The sequence below is a fragment of the Vigna unguiculata genome, chromosome 4 (genome assembly GCF_037176805.1).
Source record: "Vigna unguiculata cultivar grain cowpea cultivar isolate G323 ecotype 2 chromosome 4, ASM3717680v1, whole genome shotgun sequence".
In the NCBI taxonomy this organism is placed as follows: Eukaryota; Viridiplantae; Streptophyta; class Magnoliopsida; order Fabales; family Fabaceae; genus Vigna; species Vigna unguiculata.
This window is the reverse complement of record NC_140795.1, coordinates 46,443,920-46,466,765: the sequence shown is the minus strand read 5'-3', so window position 1 is coordinate 46,466,765 and position 22,846 is coordinate 46,443,920. Positions and strand designations below refer to the sequence as shown.

Genomic DNA, 22,846 nt, shown 5'->3' with positions numbered 1-22,846 from the left:
TCTTGTTTCATTGATAGTAGTTTCAACAGAGTATCTTCATGAACATATTTGTTTTACCCAAAATCTACTTTTGTCATTTTAACACTAACTCAAATGAAAAAATGCATTGAATATTTTTCTTTTATTATGTAATGTTACTTAAAAACAAACCAGATAACAAAACCAAATATGTTTTACTGACCAACTTTTTTGTAAGCTACACCTTACAAAACTATAACTTCTGTATTATGTTGTATGAAAAATATATTTTAGGAATTATAATTGAGTAATTTATATACATATAACGAGTTGGATGACTGAAGATGGATAGCGATAGTACACATATTTGATTTTCAACTCCCATTTCCTTTTTACTACTTCTGCAATGACAACATATAACTTTTGAAATAATGGGAACACAAATAAATTGTATGTAAAATGCATGTATCGATCCTTCAATCCTTACCTTATTTTTTATTGATAGCTCAGAATCTCTCACAAAATTATACAAATACAATAAATGGGTCATGCTTCGTAATAGTTAAAGAAATTTTATATGAAATGAAATACATTAATCATGTATTACTTTTCAAAAGGATACATCCACTCTATTGAAGTCTAGCTTCATATGCAAGATGAATTAGGAGATTTTCCATTGAATCAATGAATTAGTGAAATGTTTTCTTTCATTATAACCAAATCTTCATATCTCAATGTCGTAGAGTATAAATCTTTAAAGAAATTACTTATTTCGGTTAGGGGATTCAAAGCATGCATTGGCAATGTACTAAATGCAATAGGAAGTAAGCACTCCATGAACACATGACAATCATGGTTTTTCACCTTGTGTATCCTTCCCTTTTCAACATCAACACATATTGCCAAGTTCAATGAATAACCATCAAGCACCCTGAGTTCTTTTATCCAATGACAAACTAATTTCGCTTCCTCAATACTTAAAGAGTAATGGCTTTTTGCTTAGATCTTTTTCCATTAGCTAGCGGTTTGAGCTCTAAGTCAGAGCGACTACGATACAAAGCGAGATTCATCCTTTCTTTCTCATTGTCTTTGGTTTTACAACTGACATTCATGGCAGTGTTCAATATATTGTCAAAGAATTCTTTTCTATGTGCATGACATCTAGGTTGTGTCTTAAGAGATTATATTTCCAATAAGGAAGATTTCAAAATATACTTTTTTTCCTCCAATTATGAAACTCGCCATATCCTTGTAATTTTGGCAAACAAGGATTTTCTATGGCCATTAGTTAATACCTTACTCTTCCTAAACCAAATCAAGTGTTGTTGTAGGTGGTGGGTCAAACCAGCAATTTTTTCCCCCCATTTTCTAATGTAAAGGCTTTTGAATGCTCCATACAATGTGGATAGGCCAATTTACCTTAAGTACCCCGACTAGATATATCCCATATGTAGAGAAATCATTTATAGTCCACGTTAAACTGACTCTCATGATAAAAATTTTCTTTCTTGAAATATCATATGTATCTATACCAGTCCACAACTTCTTTAGATCATCCACCAAAGATTCAAGATACACATAAATTCCTGCCGTTGGATGGCATTAGACAACTTAAGAACATAAATGGCTTTGTCATGCTCATTTCATGGGGGAAGATTGTATGGGGTGACAATTATTTGCCAACAAGAGTAAGGGATATTGATGATTGAGTGAATGGGTTAAATCCATTAAAGCATAAACCCAAGCGTACGTTGTGTTGATCGGTTGCAAAGTCTGGATGTAACTGATCAAAATGCTTCCAAGCTTCACCTTATGAGGGATGATGTAACACGCCCGAGCTACTTCACCATTGGAATTATAGGTAAATAGAACATTATCTTCACCGGAACAAACTTTTTTGTGTTTGCTCCTGTGTTGCGATCATGATACCCTAACATATCACAAAATTTGCGATGGATAAGTGATAATATTAATTTTTACCATTATCCAAGCTATATTTCATTAGCAAAATCATCTCTTCCAAAGCTTTTAACCTACTTAATTCTCAATTTTACCTTACTTTTGTAAATAAATACATTTTAGGTTACATTGATCTAAATATACCACTAATCCCCATTTTTTGTGTCCTTTTTGTAGATGGGAAGCTTTGTTCCAAAAATCCAGACTAATGAGTGACCCGGAATAGTAAGGAGAAGAAGAAAAATGTCAACAAGAAGCGCCTGGCGACGCGAAGCCAGCGCCAAGCGGAACAGACCGCCAGCCAAGCGTCAGCCAAGGGCCAGACAGGCGCTACTGTTAGTCACCGCCTGGCAGGACCTGGACATCGCGGGCGGTAGCGGGTAGTTTTGCCCACTATTTTGTCGCTAGCGCCTGGCGGTGAGACCCTTTCGCCAGGCGCCCGTTTTTGCTGATGTGGCATGTTGGCTCTTCTTTTTCTGTTTTCGCGAGGGGAAACACATCTTTGGCATTTTGGAGGCACGAAGAACGCATTTGGAGAGCTTGGAGGAGTGTTAGGGCTTGTGGGAACAGCTCTATCTTCCTCTTTGTATCTCTTTCTCTTCCATTTCTTCAATTTTTAAGCTTGAGCTCTCCATGGCAATGGAGAGCTAAACCCATTTTTGTTGGGGTTAGATGTAGCCACGAAACTCTTGTGTAAATGCAAATGTTTTTATTATATATATGACTCTTTCATTAATTGCTAGTCTTCTTATTTCTTCACTTAATGCTTGCATTGATTTAGCCATCTATTGCATGATTTTTGGTTCATTGGGTGTGGAAATATCTTTTGAAACCTAGATTTGGAATAAGAAAACTCAATGGAGCTTGTACCTAGGAATGGGTCTTGACCCATTGGTTGTCTTAAACCTTTGAGCATAAAGCAAATTTGCTTATTAAGAGTTTAAGGAATTGACTTTTAATAAGGAAATTTAGGCTCAATCTATTAAGGAATTAGGGTTTGAGTAATATTGTGAGTTGGCATTAGCATATTAATGAAGAGGATGTTAAATTGTAGTTGCATGAGAGCATAGTTGGTGAATTCTAACCCCGGCAATATCAAGTCATATCATTTCTAATCTTTTCCATTCACTAAGTGTCTTTAACTTCCAAAGTTCAATTTTAATTATTTATGCAAAATTTAATTTCATACAATGAAACTCAAAATATGGATTTATTCATTAGTTTAAATTAGTTACTAATTACGCAATTAATTAGTATACACGAGTCTCTTGGAAAACGATATCCCGGTCTTACCGGTTATTACTTGCGCGACTTGGTACACTTGCCAAAGTCTTAACAATAAATACTCCATCATTTTTCCCATTTCATTGTCATAAAACAATAACCAATTATAATTTTTTATTCATAATAATAACTATTTTAGTAACCAATAGTAAATTGATATTTAAATTGGTCACTATAATGACTAACAACTTTTGGTTAGTAAAATTAATTTTAATGAAATATTTTCTTGTAGTAATAAAAATATGTCAACTTACCTTACTTTGTTGGATAGTAAGTCTACCACCATGAGTTAATTAGACAATTGTAAATATGATATCGTAGATGCAATGAAGGTCTCAAGACATAATTATGCAAATATTGTATACATGAATATATATATATATATATATATATATATATATATATATATATATATATATATATATATATATATATATATATATATATATAATATGCATGATGCATAATGTTTGGGTAAAAAGAATACTTGGTGTTATTATTGTATTGAAATAGTCATTTTTTTGTTTTTTGAAGCAAAGAACCATATAAAAGATAGAAAAAGTCCATGAAAGAAATATTAATGATTCATATAAATTACTAAATGGTAAATGGCCTGAAAAAATCCAACGAGTAACTAACAATCCTGTGATACAAAAAAAGGTTATTATCATGCCTTTTTTGAACAAATTGTATAATCCTATGATTTCATTGCCTAATAATAAGGTTATCAAATGAATTGAAATTAAAATAGATACGATATTTTGAAAAAACTATTCATTAAGCACCACAAATTTAATTATATTTATATAATTATCTGTCTATTTTAAAATATTTAGTAAAAAAATTAGTAATAGCAAAGTAAAAATGTGTTTGATAAAAAAATAACAAAACTCTTAATAATAAGTGATGAAAAATTATTATATATCTATCATTTTTTGCATATAAAAAATAGAGTCAGTTTTAATAAGGTTGATAGATTTATTTTTATCTCTCAAATATTGTACATGACAATTTAAAATAGTAATTTTTATATAAACTAAAATTTGAAGCTACTATAGAATGTCACCAAAACAAAAAAGATATAGACCCACTTATGTAAAAGGCAGTTTATGTACTCAATTTTCGTAGTCTTAACAGTGTAAAACATATTTATTACATGCTCATTCAATCATATCAATAATACAACCTTTGCGATAATTATGGTGAAAATAAAGCATTTGTGATTCAACAATTAATAATATGAACATATTTTACAGTGTGATAACAGAGATCTTTTCTGGAGTTTATGCAATGTAGCTAGCAAAAGAGAACACAAGTCCCTGAAACAGTAATTAGAAAACAACTTTGAATGAAAAGTATAAGATTTGAACATCACCTCAAAAATCAATTCTTTGAAAAGTTTTGTTGTCTAGTGATTGCGGTGGCATGAGGTGACTATCCTTTTGACCTTTTTTGCATGCTTAGGATGAAACTGTGATCCATCGCACAAGATTTCAAATAGCAACCTAGAAAGTTGAAATCAAGAATACTCGGCCTTAAATGTTACACGTCATGATTAATAAACACTTGCAATTAACATGGACATGAAAATGACGAAGAAATAGTTAAGATAGATGCATGGAATAACATTATATAGCACACGAGTCTAGGTTTTGAAAATTGACAATGTTTTTTGATGATGAATAAGAAAAAAGTGAAACGATGATGGGGTGTTGTGGGGTTTGTGTCCCCTTTTTTGGCCTTATGGTTCCATGTTTGCTTTATGACAAATTGCTTTCATGCTTTTGATAGTGCTTGGAAAAGCCTGAGATGGCATACCATACCTCACCCTATAACATTAACATAGGACCATAAGTCACATGATACCTTTCGCCCCTAGAAAATATGTTTTCTTGCTTTTCCACAAGTTTTTTAGATTTTATTTTAGGTATCGTTGCAAATATGTAATTTTAACAAAATTCACTTTTCTAGTTTTTTTTGTCCTTTTCGTTTATAAATTAGAAAACTTGTTTAAGCATATCATTACTTCTCTTTCTCACAATATTTTTTTTTTCAAAATTCTCACATCAACTAAAGATAAAATCAACTAATTTAAAATATATAAATGAATATAAATCTCATCTTATAAATTGTTTTTATAAAGTTAAATTAAGTTTATAATTCACTTCTTATCATAATATCATAATAGAATCTTAAATTACTATTTATTTAAAACAAATTTTGCATCTTTTTCAATCCATAAATGCATATTTAACTAGAACAAGAAAATTAATATGAGCACAAGAAAATCCATAAAGGAAAGTGTGATGATTTGTCATTATACATTGTGCTTTTAAGACTAGTTGTTCTAAAATTCAAGTTAACATTTATAATATTTTTTCCTATATGGTACAAAATTTTGTAAAATTCTTACATTAATTATGGAGTATTTTAGTTTTTACATATAACCATTATAGTTTCTTATGTGTCATGTACTAACTAAAGCGTTGAAATGAAAAGAGTATTTATTACTCTTTCTCTTTTCTTTTCTTTTTTTTATAGTGTTTTTAAGCTTATTTACCTGAATATGAAATATAGTAAAACATTTTTTTGGTAACAAAATAATTATATACCTTTTAAAATATTTTCAATAAAAGTAACTTATATGAGTTGCTTTATATATTGAAAAATAATAACTTTTAATTCCTTTATATTATATCATAATTAAATAAATTGTACTTATTTTTTTTCAGGAAGTATATAGAATGTTAAACCGTTTGTACTTTTGTACTTTTTAAATTTAAATTTAATTATTATTTAAAATAAAATTTATTGTTATAAATAATAAAATATTGTTTTTTTTTATTTTAAAGTTGAATTGTAATTATGTAGAGAAACTTTTGAAATGTGATGTGGGAGTATTAAATAAAAGAGTTGTTTTAAAAAACTCAAAGTACCTCTAAATATCTTTCACTATAATATTTTTGTTTTGCTTTTTCTTTTCATTTAATATATTTAATATAATAAATTCATATGTGAATGGTGTAGAAGCTATTATATAGTTATTGAAATTATAGAAAGACAAAAAAAATGAAGATAGATAAATAAAAGATATATTTAATCTTATTGGCTGTGGTAGAATAACTGTAATTTTAAAATTCTTTTACTTAAATAAAATTTAAAAAAATCAATAAAAATTTTAATTTATTGTAAATAATTATAGATAGACCGAATATGTGTGAAAAAAGATAGGAAAGACATACATTCCGAACTAGCTTATCCTATAATAAATGTATAATAAAACGACATAAAAATGTCTGATCATATCTTCGAATAAATGTTCAATAAATACAATTTTTTTTTAACATATCTTAGAAATGTCTGAGTGTATCTTATAATACATGTGTGATAAAACACATTCCAAGCATATTATGTTTTGAGCTACGAAAAACACTTTCTGAGATATTAAAGGAAAAATCTAACATGTATGTTTTTATACTGTGCATCCTCTGCTTTCGGTGATTTTGTTCGGTTTGGAAAATGTAACCAACTAATGCGATTGACAATGGTATGACATTTGAAACCTACTTTTGATTGGTGACTCACTTCGGTTCACCACGTGGTTAGGCAAATATAGCTACGAGATGAAAAGTTATTGATTTCCATCTTATTCCTATAAAACCTTTTATAGTTTATAATAGTAAAATATATTATATTATTATTATTATTATTTTGTTCTTTCCACCGTCTCAACTATTCAAACATAATATGGTTTAAATGATATAATACCAATTATTTTAAACATGTACAATTTACTATTAACTAATAACAAGGGATTAAATTTATATGAAAAAAATATACTTACTTTAGAGTTAGAGCACCACTGTGATTGTGTGTTAGGTGTGAGAGTAAAATAATATATAAAACTTTTAAAATAAAAACAAAATAAAATTAACAATTGAAAATGCATTATTTAAATAAATTTTATATTATTATTATATATTCCAAAGAATAAGTAAAATAATTCTTAAAACGAAAAGTATCATTACTATAAAAATCATCAACTTTTTTTCTCTTAATTTTTATTATGAAATAAAATCAATATTAAAAGAACTTTAAATCACTTTTAAAAAAACAATCTAACTCCTTCATATAATAAAAATTAGAAGTTCAGAAAATGAAACCAACCGATGTGGAACTTCATTTTTAACATAATGTGTAACTCTAGTCCAAAATGTCTGCTTGCATTAAAGTTTGTAAATATAAATTTTAATAAAAATATATTGTAAACTCAAATTTAATAAAAAAAAATTATTATAACGTGATTTGTATTTTTAATTTTTTTTTCTCGGCAAATGTATGTTAACAAAAGAAGTTTCCAAAGTACTTTTATTTGATATTGCTATTCTTACATAAATTCAGTCAACGAGAAAAAAGAAGTTATTAAACAACCCGGTTGCATTGCAGAGAAAGTAATTGTTTCAAAAGAAAGTAATTAAAAAAAACTATATTTATATATTTACAACTACCAAATTAAAAGTGCATGCAAATGATTCTTATTAACTTTTAAACAAAAGCAGTTATAATTAATTTTTATATATAAATAAAATTATTTTTTAAGTAATTTTACATAATCAAAATTAAAAATACATTTAAATTAATTTTAATTATATTTTGCATACCTAAATTAAAATTACATCTACCACATGACTATACATATGCATGGGCCATCAGCTTATTCATTTCTATGAGTGACAAGCCCAAGCAATAAAAACACTGGATCCAAGCATAAAGAGATTTCTTTTCACACCCCATATTTTCCTTTTGCACCTTCGTAAATGTTAAAAAAATCTCTATTTTTTGTACTATTGTGTATGCAAATGCATAATAGTTTTATCTACTATTATCTGGGAGAAACTATAAATTAGTGTTGATCAGGCACTTGTAATTTTATTTCTTCTAAATATTACTACTATTATCAGTTATAAACGTCATGTACTCATAATTAACATAAATTAGTTTCAACAATTAAGCAAACACATCAAGAGTTGCAATTTGCCAAAACATTGATTCTCATCTTTGTACATATATAACAGGTATACAGAAAGAAGTTATCTAACTTAGTCTAAGTAAAAATGGAATCAGATTAAACAACACCATCATAAATAATCAGTGAGCAGTTTTCTTTTTTTTAAAGATCGGTAAGAAATACAAATTGCACACCAATTATTTATGAAAAGGTTATATATATTATTTAACTCCATTTTCACTCAGACAAATGGTGCAGAAAAAATTGCTATATATGCTTCATCATTTAACTCACAATTTGAACAGGTTGGTAACCTTTGTGGATGGAGTCTTTCACTGCATCCAACACAAGTTGAGTCTTTCTGCTCAAAAGTGGCCAAGTTTTCTGAGGCTTCATTTCACATCTCTTAACCTTCTGAACCAAATCAGCAAACTCCATAACCATGCAAACTTCTTGAGAAAACTGTGTCTCCACAACGTGCTCATTCGGCTTAGGGCACCACCTTCCCGGTTCGATGTTGGCATAGTCCAACTCTGAGGCCTCCGAAAAGGTGGCATAACCCAAGTTTTCTTCAAAGGGAAGGGGAAAATCGTGCAGACGAAGACAGCCTTTTGTTCCCAGAAGTGTTACATCGAAGGTTAGGTGGGATAAGAAGGAGCAGTGAAAGGTGGCGGATCTTCCATCTTCCCAGTGCATGGAAGAGCCGCAAGAGATTATGACACCTTCTTGGTTGAGAATGGCTCCTGGGAATGCAAGCACTGATTTTGGAAGCTCGTAATCCACAGCCCATAAGATGGCTCTGATGCAATACCAACCGGTGTCTCCTAAGGCACCCAGACCATCTAAATCTGCCTTCACGCGAATGCTACTTTTCAGAAATTCAGGACCAGGGTTGTATGTCAGACAAGTGTGTATCTGAAGAACAACAACACATGCAAAACACAAACATGTCAATTAAAGATAAGATAATTTAGAATATATAATATATCGACAACCCACATATTATAAACCTTATGATTATCATAGAATTGAATTAGATTTAAAATTTATATTTTTAACATCACATCAAACTCATTTTTGCATTTATTGTGATATCAAAACTTGTAAGATTGACTTAGGTTATAATAGGCTTCTTAATATTTACATATATAAGTTTTGGAAGAGTTTGGATCATATATAATGACCCATAACTTAAGGTATTGCTTTCTGCACCTCCACAGTTACTAATAATGCAGCCCCATATTAATTACAAAGACTAAACTACCCGGTCCATATTAATAAAAGGACTAAACTACCCTTCATTATTGCTGCTGCCATTATCATTAAATAGACACTGTTCCATCGTGGCCATCATTGTTGCAGAGGAGAAATAAGCGAGAGAGAATACTGTAAAGGAAGAAGAAGAGAGAAAACACGAAAAAAAAAGCACATTCTAAATAACTCTTTCCCAAACAAATTTCACGTGTTCAGAAAAACAATTTATTTACAGAATGTGTATGACTTTTCAAAAAATTCGTTTTGGAAGATAATACATGTGTTTCAAAAGTCATATTTTGGAAGAAGAAAAAATCAAAATGTATTTCATGCATTCCAAAATTTTTATTCCAAAATTTCTGAAAAATTTGTTTCAATTTCTTTTTTTCAAAACATGTGATTCCAAAGTCCCTTTTACATAAAAATGATCATTTTGAAAAATTGGAAATATATATCAAGAAAACACTGAATGATTATTTAAATAAAGAACAGAATGTTAGAGTGCTTAATATTATATCAGTAAAGGTATAGAAAAAATGAAGTAAATAATAGAAGTCAACAAATATATTACAGATGTAATATGTAATAAGAACAATTGAATTTTTTGCCTCTACGATTCATGATCTATAATTTTCATTTTTCCATTTCTTTTAATGATTTAGGTTTTTAAAGTATCCGCAATTTGGCTATAATTTTTAATTTAGTATATGTTAATTTTTAAGTCAGCAGTTGAATAATGTCAGTATTGACAATTAATCCTAAGTATGATATTGGGCTGAAGGGGCATTGAAAGGAATTATCTTTGTATAATATTTACATCAATAATGCATAATATTTAATCTTTTGTATCGTCCAATCACGTTTTATAAAAAAAGAAAATGTAACAAATGACAACATTTTCATATTACAACATGGACGATATAAAAATCACCGTTCTCTTATAGCCATTTCATTTCGAACCAAACCACCTTTGCTAGCAAGAAAAAAAAAACCTATTTTATTAACAAAATGTGAAAGTGTTGTCACGTGTAAAAATTATGTAACAAAATAATTAAATATTCAGCATTCTTATCGATCTGCTAAAGTTGAATAACATTGTGTCGAGTAAAGTGGTGACAAACTTTTGACACCAAAAGACAAGTTTAATCGTGTTGAGTTTAGTTCGTAAAGAAAACCAAAATGAATTAATTAAATAATAAAAACCTATGCTTACTAGATTTACCTTTCCTCAACTTCGAGCATCACAATTGAGTGTAGATGTGTTTCTCGTAGAAAGCTAGCTCGAGAAAAGACAAACATCTACGCGTGTGTAAAAGTTTACAATAAATAAAAGACGTGAAAGAAGAGAGTGCTTTAAAATGTAGAAAACGATGAAAAAAGTAGATAACACAAATATAAAATTTGTTCCTCTTTAAAAAAATTTAAAAAATAAGATATTCTAAAATTGCCAAAATCAAATAGAAAAAGCCTACCATGTATACAAGTTTTGTTAATATACGGCGAGATTTTAATTGTAAGCTTTGATAAATATATGTAAACTAATTAAATAAATCCCCGAAAACAGAAAAAAAAAAAAAACTTCAAAAAACCTTTCATTTAACAACTTCAATTCGCAAATCCTTCTAGGAAACCTTAAAATACCACCGATTATCTCTAAACCAAAACCAACAAAAAAGGAAAAAATTTAACAATTACCAAAAGAAATCACTATATAACAATTAATTTTATAGAAAAAATAATTAATCATTATAATAACTAATTTAAATATTAATTTATAAAAGTATCTAAAATTTTTTTTATTATAATAAATTTTTTAATTAATATTAGAATCTAAATTTAACAATTAGAAAATTAGTGTCTAACTTAATCTTAATCTAATTTAAAGACTAAATTTTTGATAACAAAAATATTAATGATTAATATTAAAGACTAATTTAGATTCTAAATAATCTCTCAAAATAGTTATTTAATGATTTTTTTTTAGTATGTATACTCATGCAATAATGAATCCATAAGGTAATTCAAATTTAAACTATATTTTTCACAAGAAAAAGAACAAAAAGGAAATATATATATTATGAATTGATTAATTTGCACATACCCATTTGAGTTGACCAAAGCGTTGAGCATCAGATAAAGCCTCTTTCATTTTAGCCGTTCGAGGGTGGTGCATCCACATGGTGCCATCCATGAACTGCACCCCATGACCCTCACAAGCCTCAAGAATCCGGTCAAGCTCCGCCACGCTCATCGCCGCCGGCTTCTCCAGCAGTACATGCTTCCCTCTCTCCGCCGCCTTCACCGCCCATGTCACATGCAAACCCGTCGGAAGAGGAATATAAACGGCATCCACTTCATCATCTTCCAACACATTCTCGTAATTTCCATAAACCTTAACCGTCTTAGGTAGCTTCTGTTCGGCCGCGAAAGATTCAGCCTTTTCGACCCAACGACTGGCTATGGCGTGGAGCTTCGCGTTTGGTGCTTTGCTTATGGCTTTGCATAGCTTGATGGAGATGTTAGCACACCCAAGAATGCCGAAACGCACTGCATTTTCCTCTTCGCTCATATTTGTGACACTATGAGAGATTAGAGAGTGATTAGTTTGTAGTGCTTAGAGATAAACACTATGGTTAACAAGTATTTATCTAGGGGACCAAATCGCATGTGGTTTTAAAATATCATTAATTTAGCATTATAATTGCTGGTGGTTGGATCCCAAGACGTTATTAAATGTAGCTTATTGACCTAAGAAACTATGCTTCATTTTTATTTTAATAGACATCACATTTTACCCTTTAAAAGAATTTCCATGTCTCCAGGAGAAAGAAAAGGAATCACTTCTTTATTTTATTATTATGTCTTTTGTGGATTATTATTCAAAATAAATGCCAATTATTGAAATAAATTAGTGATTCTTGATTTGGTGGAGATTAAGAAACATAACCATAGTTGACCTTCAAATATATTTTTTCCCACGAGCTATTTAGAGCCAAAAAGCTTCTAGAAGAAATAATTTGTTCACTTACTGAAGCGGATGTATTTATTTGACTCTAATGATATTTTAAATTTAAAGCTTTTTTGCATTCTCGTTTTCCCACTAAACAAGAATGAGGTATATATATCAAATCTTTATGAGAAAATCACTTTTTTTTTTAGTTTTAAAACACGTATATTTCCTCCTATGTCTTATAGGCTATAAGACATGCTCTAAATGATTTTTTAGCTTTTTTGTAAAAATTCCCTTTCTTAAGTAAGAGAATTATAATAGTTAAACAAAATAACTGGCGGTGGCGGAACATAACAAAAACTTTAGGGATGTAAAATTAAATTTTTTATATATAAATTATATTTTTTAATTAAATAAAAAATTCTTATTTTTTATGTTTAAATCATTTTCATTAAGTAATTCTTGTATATATTTTTCAATTTATAATCTTTCTAATTCATTAAATTAATGTAACATGAACAATTTAATCTCTGATCTAATTTAAGGTTATTCAACTAATTCATTATGTGCATAAGAACTCGTGATACATACATCTATAAAATTTTACAAATTTTACCATATATACCGCGAATAATACAAAATTTTTAAATTTCATAATTTAGGTTATACCAATTTCGGAAAAATATAATTAGGGTTCATGCTAATTTTATAAAAGAATCCATACAATCATAATTAGGCATACTAATTTGGAAAAAAAATTAATTTGAGAAAAATATCGTTAATAGATGATCATAAGTACCTAAATCATAATAAGATACTAATCACATGAGAGATATTGTGTGTTTTTCGATCTTTTCTTTCCTAATCAATTTCTTTACCTTTCTTTTTACTCACATTGTTTTTTAATCATTTATGGTAAAAAAAAACTTATAACTAAACTAGGGATAGAACCCTATTACCTTATTAACCAATATCCATTAAATTAATTTTTATTTTAATTTTTAAATAATAAATATATAAATAAAATAGACAATACAATGAAAATTTTACTAAATTTAATATAAATAAAATAATAATATATAAATATAATTTAAAATATATATATATATAACATACATAAAAAAATATTATAATGGTTCGTTATTGGTATCAGGTTTAGTTTAATATGTTAATGTTGATTTGAGTAATACAACTTTATTTGTTCTTAAGTTTGAAGTATTACATTCATCGTAAGTAAGGTCAATTTATAATATATAAAGTGACTACAAACCTTATCTTACATGTCGATTTATGTATATGTTTTGATGTGTATATATTTAGGATATCCTTTTTGTTTTGCTTGACCAAATTCTATTATGAAAAAAAATATTAATTATTATCACATTACTGAAAATTTTCATATTTCATAGAATTTTTCTTGAAATTTTTTTATAAAATTTTTGTAAGAAAATATTTTCTTTTTATTTTTTCTAAGATTTTTAATTGACAGAGTGGATAATTATTTTCTACAAAATTATAAATTTCGCAAGTATTTCTTACATATTTTTTTTGTAAAAAATGTTTTGTACAAAATATTTTGCAAAAAATTGGTAACAATCTCTTGCAAATCATTTTTCATAACAAAATTTACAATTATTTTCTATGAAAAAATTCAAAACAAAATTGAGGAAATATATAATATTTTAGTAGTGTGAATAGCTTCGGTCAATTAAATAACATACAATAATACCACTATCTTCCCAAAAATATTAGGTGGGAACAATACTATGATCAATAACAGCCACCCTATTTTAATATGAAATAAATATAAAAGAAGTGTGAAGGGAAATTTATAAGATTTGGATGTGTATCGTAATCTTTGGATAATTTATTTTGGTTTGCGTGTTATGGTTGTGTTTGAACTTTGAGAAACAAAGAACAGAAGGGTGAAGAAGGTAGATTAATGTGGAAGAAATCCAACAAATTTTTGGAAGGAGTTTAGAGAATATACAAATAATTGATGTATAAAAAATTGAGAAATAAGTGGATCGAAGGTGTTGGTTTCAATACATAGTTTATTCACTAAATGGTGAATTGGAGAAGAAAAACAAAGTGCAAAGTGGAAGGTACCCTTTAGAAAAGTTTATCGTAATGTAGGAGTTTTAAGTTCAAAAAAGTTATGAACGAGTTTCATACTAATGAAATGTTATCCAAAGGTTCATCTTTCCTTGTGCTAATCACTAGTAAAAAAATTGGAGGATTGTTAGACCAATATTTTTCAATCGGTCTTTGTTAAAATTAATTATCAAAAGGTGTTCTTCATAAAATTTATGAGTGGTGAGTTCAATTTAAAATGAACAACAAGTGTTGGGTTATTTTTTTCGTAAGGGATTGTAATATTGAGAGATTGTGATTATATATATACCTTTCCAATTCTTAACACACTGAAACTTTCCAAATAAAATTGAGAACGAATCGAAAACAAAAAAGCCACTGAAACAAGAGCTTCTAATTAAGTGTATCATCATCATGCCTATATACCATCTAAGCATTTCGATATTCCACTGTCAAAATAACATCTTTATTATATTGAGATGCATCCAAAACTCACATCAAACCATGAAATTTTAGAATCTGAACAATGAAAATAATATTGTTTTCATCCATCACATACTATAGAAATTCTATTTCAATTGTTGTACCTCAGACCAGTCTGGAGAAATATAGATTTAATGTCAGAGATGTTAGCTTTAATGGAAGAGTTGTTAGCTTCAATGGCAGAGATGTCGGCTTTAATAGCACCGAGTTTATCTCCTAATTCTTCTTCCATTTTCTTAATCATGGTCAGCCTTTGGTGTATCTGATTTTCCAAGACCATGGAATTTCTGAACTGCTTCTGAGTTTCCAAACCTGCTTCTACTTCATCAACTTTACGTGACTGGGATGCTGTGGACTCAATTTTCATACTTACTTTACTGTAATCCCTGCTCTGAGCAGTGAACTCACTTGAAACTTCTAATATCAGTGGTGCCCTTTCTCTTTTGGCCTCGTCATTTTGCATCTCTGCAAAACTTGGAGCTAATATTGGTTGATCATCTAGAAGCACTCCATCTGAACCAAAGTATAATATGAATAGAAGCAGAACTAATTTGATCAAAGAGTAAGAAAGGAAAGACAAAGGATAATTTACCTTGGTTATTGGAGTCAACAGGGGATGTCGATTCTTTTGAATCTGAATTGTTGTACACATAATTCAAAGGTTGTTCCCCAACAGCAGATTCCAATGGGGTTGTGGAGTTTAATATAGGTGAGGACTGTTCTTGTTGTTGTGTATCAGATGCCTCACTAAGCAACACAAGTTTATTTTCCGTAGTACTTGCTTTATAGAGATCATAAGGATCTCTGAACCGAACATCCTCCATTCTACTACATGTTCGATTTACATAAACCCCTGTCCTTTTGATTTCTCCCAACTAATTTGAATCATTCTCTGGTTCTATCCTCAACATTATTTTCCCAGGAATCCACTCATTCGTCAGAAGCGCTCTCTGAATATCCGAACTCAATGGATGTTGAAAATCTTTTTGACGATTGAGTATAATTATGTGACTATCCTCAGTTGTCCAGTTTATATTACCACAACTGAAACAAGAAACACACTTATAAATATTATTCACTCTAACATGGAAATTAAACCTGGCAACGAAAGGAGGGTTGACATTTTCCCAGACTCCAATAATAGCACACACAGCGAGAGAGGGCAATTCTTTACGAAACCAAAAAAGTAGAGAGTTTCCACTGCTAGAGTGGTCAAATAATTCTGGGATTTCCCGACCTGGAAGAACAAAGAATCTCATTGCAGCAGAATGAATGGCCTGTGAAACGGGTCATGTCATATGAATGATGAGTTTGGAAAAAGAAAAACAGCTAATTAATGGAATCACTCAAAGAAGATAGACACGCCACCTGTCTGAGTTTTAATGTCAAAGAGTTGGCTTTAACTGGAGAGTTTGCTGCTGACAACTCATTTATGCCCAATGGAAGTCCTCTAATTTCTTGAAGCTTCTTGCAGTTGATCACGTGCAGATGTTTCAAGGAGTGACATTCTTCAATGCTGGCGGGAAGGATTATAATGTCTAAGTCTCGTAAATATAATTTTGTCAAATTAGGACAGAATATTGGCAGGGTTTGAAAGAAATTGGAGGATTCATTAATTTCAAGCATTTTGCCTTTCCCCAGGGACAATACTTGAATACCCTCAAGACTTTGCATTAAAAGTGGCAGATTTCTTATGCCAGTTCCTCCCAAGTCAACGTATTTTAGTTTGTGCATTGGTGCCAATACTTCTGGAAACATAACAAGACTGCTGCAGTCCCGAAGGCAGAGATGCTCCAAAGATATCAACTTTATGCGACTTGGACCAATCGTGAGCTTGCTACATCCTTCAGCGCAAAACTTTTTAAGATTAAGTAAAGATCCAACTGAATCATGAATCTCAAACAGATTTGTGCATTCACCAACATAGAGTTCTGTCAGATTGGGGAAACCAGACATGTCAGGTATTCGTCTAATATTCTTACAGCCTTTGAGAATCAATTGTCTCAAAACTTTTGAATTCTGCAAAATAACAAGTCTGCAGTTATTAGTTTATTTTTTTGAAGAATCAAGTGTTCAACCAAAAGCTAAATTAATTTTAAATCATGTAGAGTTAATTGTACATGCCTCTAGTGGTTTTTCCCATCCAAAGTAACTATATGACAAGTTGAGTATGACAAGATTCTTCAAATGAAAATTACGCGGTAAAGAAGTTGTAGGATATCCCTGCCATTCCAGCACCCTCAAACTGTTCGGCAGAGCAGGAGGGGTTCTAAGAAAGCAAACTTTCTCTTTTATAATAAGCATCCGTAAGCTTTTCATTTTTCCAAACAACTTTGGTTTGCATTGGATTTCTTGGTGTTCTGGCATGTCCAACATCATCGCTTCAATTTTATCATTTTCCTTTCAGGCCAAAAGCACAAAAGGAACCATAAAATTTAGAATCCACAAAATGTAAACGTTTTGTTGGCTCTTATTAACGAGAGTTAAGAATCATGAAATGTGTACAGGTTCAACTCATGATGTAATAAAAGAAATGGAAAGGAATAGGACTCTTACCATGTTTTTCTCCAATACGCAAACAATGTCCTCATAAAACCACAACCTATTCCGTTTGTGAGGCAGAGCTGATTGTTGTCTAACAATTTCTTTTCCCATACACCGAATCATGTCGTGCATTGTCACAGTTTCATGTTGACATTCTCGAATTTTGATGAGAGATTTCTTTTCCAGAACTCTAATACTATATTTTGAAGGAAAACCTCTTGCTTCAATCATACTTGTAACGTATCTAAGAGAGTTTCCTCTGAAGAAGCAAGCTAAGTCAAGAAATAGTTCTTTCTCATAAGCATCCAAACTATCATAGCTAACTCTAAGAACTTCCTGAACATCTCTATTTGGAATTCTCTCATAAGTTTCTAATGCAGATTCCCATTCATCCAAGGTTTTGCCAAACAAGTTTGAGCCTATCGTTTCCAAAGCCAGTGGAAGGCCGTTGGCATAATACATTGCACGTTTTGTGACTTCATTGTAACATGGATCAACTTCCTTGTTCTTGAAAGCATTCCACTTAAACAATTCAAGGGCTTCCATTTCGTTAATTTCACCAACCATGTATTGTTTTTGAACTCCATGAACATCTAACAAATGCTTATCCCTTGTTGCTATGATGATGATGCTACCAGGGCCAAACCAATCAAGTCCTCCAGCAGTTGCATGCAATTGTTCTCTTTTACTAATATCATCAAGCACAAGGAGGACCTTTTTCCCACAGAGTCTATGCTGTAGTATTGGAATTCCTCGATGCACATCTCCTAACTTGATTTTTTGCCCCACCAACTCAGACAACATTGTCTCTTGGATATGCACCAGACCGTCCTTCTCTGACTTTTCCCTGACATTAGCAAGAAAGTGCGAAGCTTCAAATTGATTTGCCATCAAGTTGTACATCGCACGTGAAAGAGTTGATTTTCCTATTCCTCCCATTCCATGAATCCCAAGCATGGTCACTTTGTTATCAAACTCATCACCCATGATTTGTTGTATCTGTTGCATCTGAACTTTCAAACCAACAGGATAATCAGCAATGTGCAAGGGAGGTCGATTAAGCTTAGTGGAGATCTCTTCTGCGATCCTTTTCACTATCTCAGACTCGTACTCTTCACTGCCATTCATACAAGAGCAATCAAATCAGTGTCACATGCATTTTGGCAAATCAGAGAGACTGTTGTTATATACTAATAATTTGTAACAGAGATGAATTACCCAGTTTTGAAATGCAAACCAGACAAATTCGCAGCATGACGCAAAGCCAGCCTCCATTGTTGAACCTTCTCAATGTCATCTTTGAATTTTTCACTTTCATGCTTTGCAAATGCTTCTTGGTAACTCCCTCTTTGATGTCGCACTTGTGATGGCTCTACGTCATAAAACACTGGCAAAATCAACATGTTCTGTTTTGTGTGGCATTCAATGATTTGGAGGAGTTCATCCAAACAAAATGTTGAGGAAGCATAGTTTTTGGAGAAAACAATGATGGATATCCTGGATTCTTGGATTGCCTTGCGAAGAGAAGGTGTGATTTCTTCTCCCATTCTGAGAGCTTCATCATCGATGAAGGTAAAGATTCCCCTTTGACTCAAAGCACTGTATAGATTACCAGTGAAACCAAAACGGGTATCTGTACCACGAAAACTAAGAAAAACATCATAACTGTATTTTGACGTAAAAGAAGAAGAAGAAGAAATAGGTGCTTGTTTTAATGCCATAATAACGAAACTCGCAAAATGCTTTGGTTTTTGTTTCATGCCTTCAATCCATCATATAAGGGTTGCTTTCAAAAGTCAAAGTCGTTACTTTTAATTTTTTTTCTTCTACTTAATAAATTGAATCATCACTTTCAAATCATTTTCCGTTCTTGTTGTTCATACTACTTTCTTTTCTTTTATCTTTTTTTCCACCGATTATAACTGCTATGTCGTAACCTTTTTTCTATTTAATTCCCTTTGATGCATACATTTCAGGTAAAAAACAAAAGTCTCACCAAAAACGCGGCAATAACTGTTAAAATATAAAAGAACATAATTGGAAAAACACACAAAAAAACAAAAAACAGTGTAGAATAAATAGCAAATTATGTAAAAGATTTTGCTGCACAAATATTGTAAGAATTTTTTAAATTGCTGTTGGTAGCACGCCAACATTGACGGTAGAGTAACATAATACTCATATGACGTGGCTCAATTTTAATAATTTTTCCCCCACAACAATAAACTGATTTAAAAAATACTCAAATAAACCCATTTCTACTTTAATTCCTAAACTATATCTATTTACTATTCACTAGAAGCCGAATTCTTAACTTCAAACAACTCTCACTCACTTTTTTCCATTTTAGCATAAAATTTAAAAAATTAGGTTGGAATTTGATTTTCTCAAATCAAATACTAATAGGTTTTCTTTACGCGGAAATGAATATGTTGAGAATTTGATCTTAGAAGAGTCATATTTAAGTTTAATTTTTTTCAATTTTTAGAATTTGGTGGTGTTGTTCATTGTTGAGAATTTGGCTCTTCAGACATTAAATTCTCAATGCGTGAACAATATATGAGTCTATTTTAGAAATTGAAGTGGAGATGAGTTTATTTGAGCAATTTTTTTTAAATAGGTTTATTTTGAAAAAAAAAAATGCACCAAACAATAGTTTCTAATGGTTGCTTTGTTTTTACTTTTGTTTTTTACTTAGTCGAGTGCTTCTTTCTGCACTCCCACAATTTTATGCAACTTCTTTGCATTTTGGAATGGGCTTTCCATTGGAAAGTCCAACAATAAATGCATGATAGGTATTCAAGAAATTCGTGGGTTACATAAAGTTGGAAGTAGTTCTTGTTGCTTCTCATCTTTGTTTTATGCCTAATTCTTCCTACCATCACTATATTTTCGTCCTGCACCTCTGTAAATATAAAAAACATCCAATCTACGTACAATCTGAATATTAAAATATTTCTGAATTATATAGTTCTGAAAAAATAAATCAGATTACATAATATGAAAATCACATTTTTTTTTAATAAAACAAAATTTCAGATTATATTAATTTAAAAAATTAATTTTGAAATGTATAATCTGAAAATTAAAAATAACTTTGAAATTCAAGTTCGAAAGAAAAAAATGACTTTCGCACCCCCATATCCTTTCAATTCTACAAAACATCTAAAGATTTGAAAGCCACAACCACAGCATTGTTGTCCAGAGCAAATAGAAAACCTCATCCCAAAAAAAAATTAATTAAAAAGGTTGTTTACGAATTCAGCATCGGCTTGAACTGATTCAAAACAGCCAAAACAATACAAAGCCTTATAATATAATCAGCTACCCATGGATTGCAATTTCAAAACTCAAAAGAAATTGTAATGATTCATGATCATCTAAGAAAAAATTCAATGGAAATACACAAGCGCGAAACTTCAAATCTTGAGAAAGAAACGCACCTTCCAGAGTGAGTTCCCGCGGGTTATCCCGCGTCAGTCAATGTACGGACTCGACATATCGGCGAGGACCTTGGACACTTTAAGGGATCCACCGTGCGCCACCACCTGACTTGGTCACAACGAATGGCCAACATGAAGGGAGACTGGCGGCGAAAGACGAAGGGAGCTGCAGAAGAGGAGAGGTGGGAATGCTTTCGCATTCCACAATTTAAAAGTTATATATGATTCGGAAGATGGGGATGCGGCACAATTAGCATGGCCAGTAATAAAAAGTGCTTGGACCATTGTCGCATGACTTGTACTCTGTGAGCGCCAGGGCAATTACAGAGTCAAGAGACTGGTCAACATAATTCACTGTGAATATTTATTTCAAAATATGTTTATATAAGTTATAGAATTAGTAATTTTAATCATTTTAATAAATAAGTTTATAAAATTTGTTATTTCTACTCATTTAATTAAATCAAAATAAGGTTATTAAATTAAAACATAGTATTTTACAGCTTATAAATTAAGAAGAAAATTATTAAAAAATAATTCCTTATGTAGGTAGGGATGACAAATCAGCGTGCGCTGCTTTCAAATACAAAGCGAGAAATATTTGAAATATTAGGGTGTAAAATAACTTGTTAGTGAAGAATACTTCGGTCATTTCAGTAGTTATGGGAGTGCATGAAGAAAAAGGGTGGTGCAGGTAGAAATCTTCTTCTTTTAGTTGGAGTTTTAACTCTCTTTAGTAGTGGGCTTTCGTCCTCTCTTACACAGAAATGCATAGTTACCCCACATATTTATTCTACTAATTTCTTTAGCTAAACTAAGTTGCTAATTTAACTAGAGTTATTATTTAGTAAATGAAAATAATAATAGTAGCAATAATAATAGTTAAAATTTATTATAGAAAGGGAAATAAAATTTATGAGTACAAGTAATTAATTAAATTAGCATATGTTTTTGCTTGGTTGAAGAATTTTATTAACGAGTGATTAGTTAAGAGTTTAGTTTTAAAATTATTCCTTTTTAAAGAATAGGTTGTGAATGACATCAACCTTTTGATGTTAGTTAATATTTGGTTTTCATGAAAATCCAAAGAATTAGAAAGTTCAGTTTATGACAATTTGGTGATTCCAATTTCACAATTAAATATTAATTAATATATTAAACTTTGAATATTATTATAATATAAGCAAACATAACATACATCAATCCTAGGCTCTATTATCAGTTGATGGATTTCACAGAATAATTATATTATATTGTACGGAACAATTTTTTTTTATAGAATATAATAATTTTAGAGTTCAGAAAACTAATATATCAGAAAATGAGCTTAACCCAATTAGAGGATGCTTGCATATCCAATGAGAGAGGATTTTAGATTTAAAAATAAATAATAAAGATAACAATAATCATAATCCTTTTCTATATTTGATTAGGCTAATGTAAACACATAAACATAAACCTCATATCATAAATGCAAACTTAAATATCTAAACCAACTTATACATACAATTTAAATTTCAACTCTTTGACTAAAATAATTCACTGATAATTATTAATAATACTGGACACTAAAGCAACTTAAAAACGAAGACTTTTTTCTTCCGTACTATACGAGGAAGTTAGGCGTAGAATATTTTTAAAAAGTATTTTCTGCTTTCTTTTGAATTAAAATTCTATTTTATTTTAGTTTTCTTATGTGCTAAACTTTATATAAAAATATTATCTTTTAATATGTTATGTACAAATTTTAAAATTAAATAAATATCATGAACTTTTATAATTAAAGATGAATATGATTTTTTCCCACAAAAATATTTAAAGATTTAGTTCCTATCAAAACTCAATACGTTTCTAGACCATACATTTAAG

At 30.2% G+C, this 22,846-nt stretch overlaps 2 protein-coding genes across 4 annotated transcripts; both read right to left on the bottom strand.

Moving 5' to 3' along the window:
- Positions 1-8,199: 8,199 nt before the first annotated feature.
- LOC114181361 (putative oxidoreductase At4g09670) lies at positions 8,200-12,096 on the bottom strand. Its single transcript, XM_028067787.2, has 2 exons — positions 11,565-12,096; positions 8,200-9,124 (listed from the first exon to the last, which is right to left on the bottom strand). Exons 1-2 carry the CDS (start codon positions 12,030-12,032, stop codon positions 8,495-8,497), a joined length of 1,098 nt encoding a protein of 365 aa, XP_027923588.1. The 5' UTR covers positions 12,033-12,096; the 3' UTR covers positions 8,200-8,494.
- Positions 12,097-14,825: 2,729 nt separating this feature from the next.
- Positions 14,826-21,162, bottom strand: LOC114182325 (disease resistance protein Roq1-like). Of its 3 annotated transcripts, XR_014994251.1 has the most exons (7): positions 20,978-21,162; positions 18,753-19,167; positions 17,547-18,651; positions 17,115-17,390; positions 16,359-17,009; positions 15,583-16,267; positions 14,826-15,503 (listed from the first exon to the last, which is right to left on the bottom strand). XR_014994251.1 is itself a non-coding variant. In XM_085672118.1 (6 exons), the coding sequence occupies exons 1-6, from the start codon at positions 19,253-19,255 to the stop codon at positions 16,021-16,023; spliced, it is 2,589 nt and encodes an 862-aa protein (XP_085528244.1). In that variant the 5' UTR covers positions 19,256-19,293; the 3' UTR covers positions 15,974-16,020. The 3 variants fall into 3 exon arrangements, 1 of the variants encoding a protein (XP_085528244.1); XR_014994250.1 differs by lacking the exon at positions 20,978-21,162 and having other exon boundaries at positions 18,753-19,292; XM_085672118.1 differs by lacking the exons at positions 14,826-15,503; positions 20,978-21,162 and having other exon boundaries at positions 15,974-16,034; positions 16,228-16,267; positions 18,753-19,293.
- Between the last annotated feature and the right edge of the window lie 1,684 nt (positions 21,163-22,846).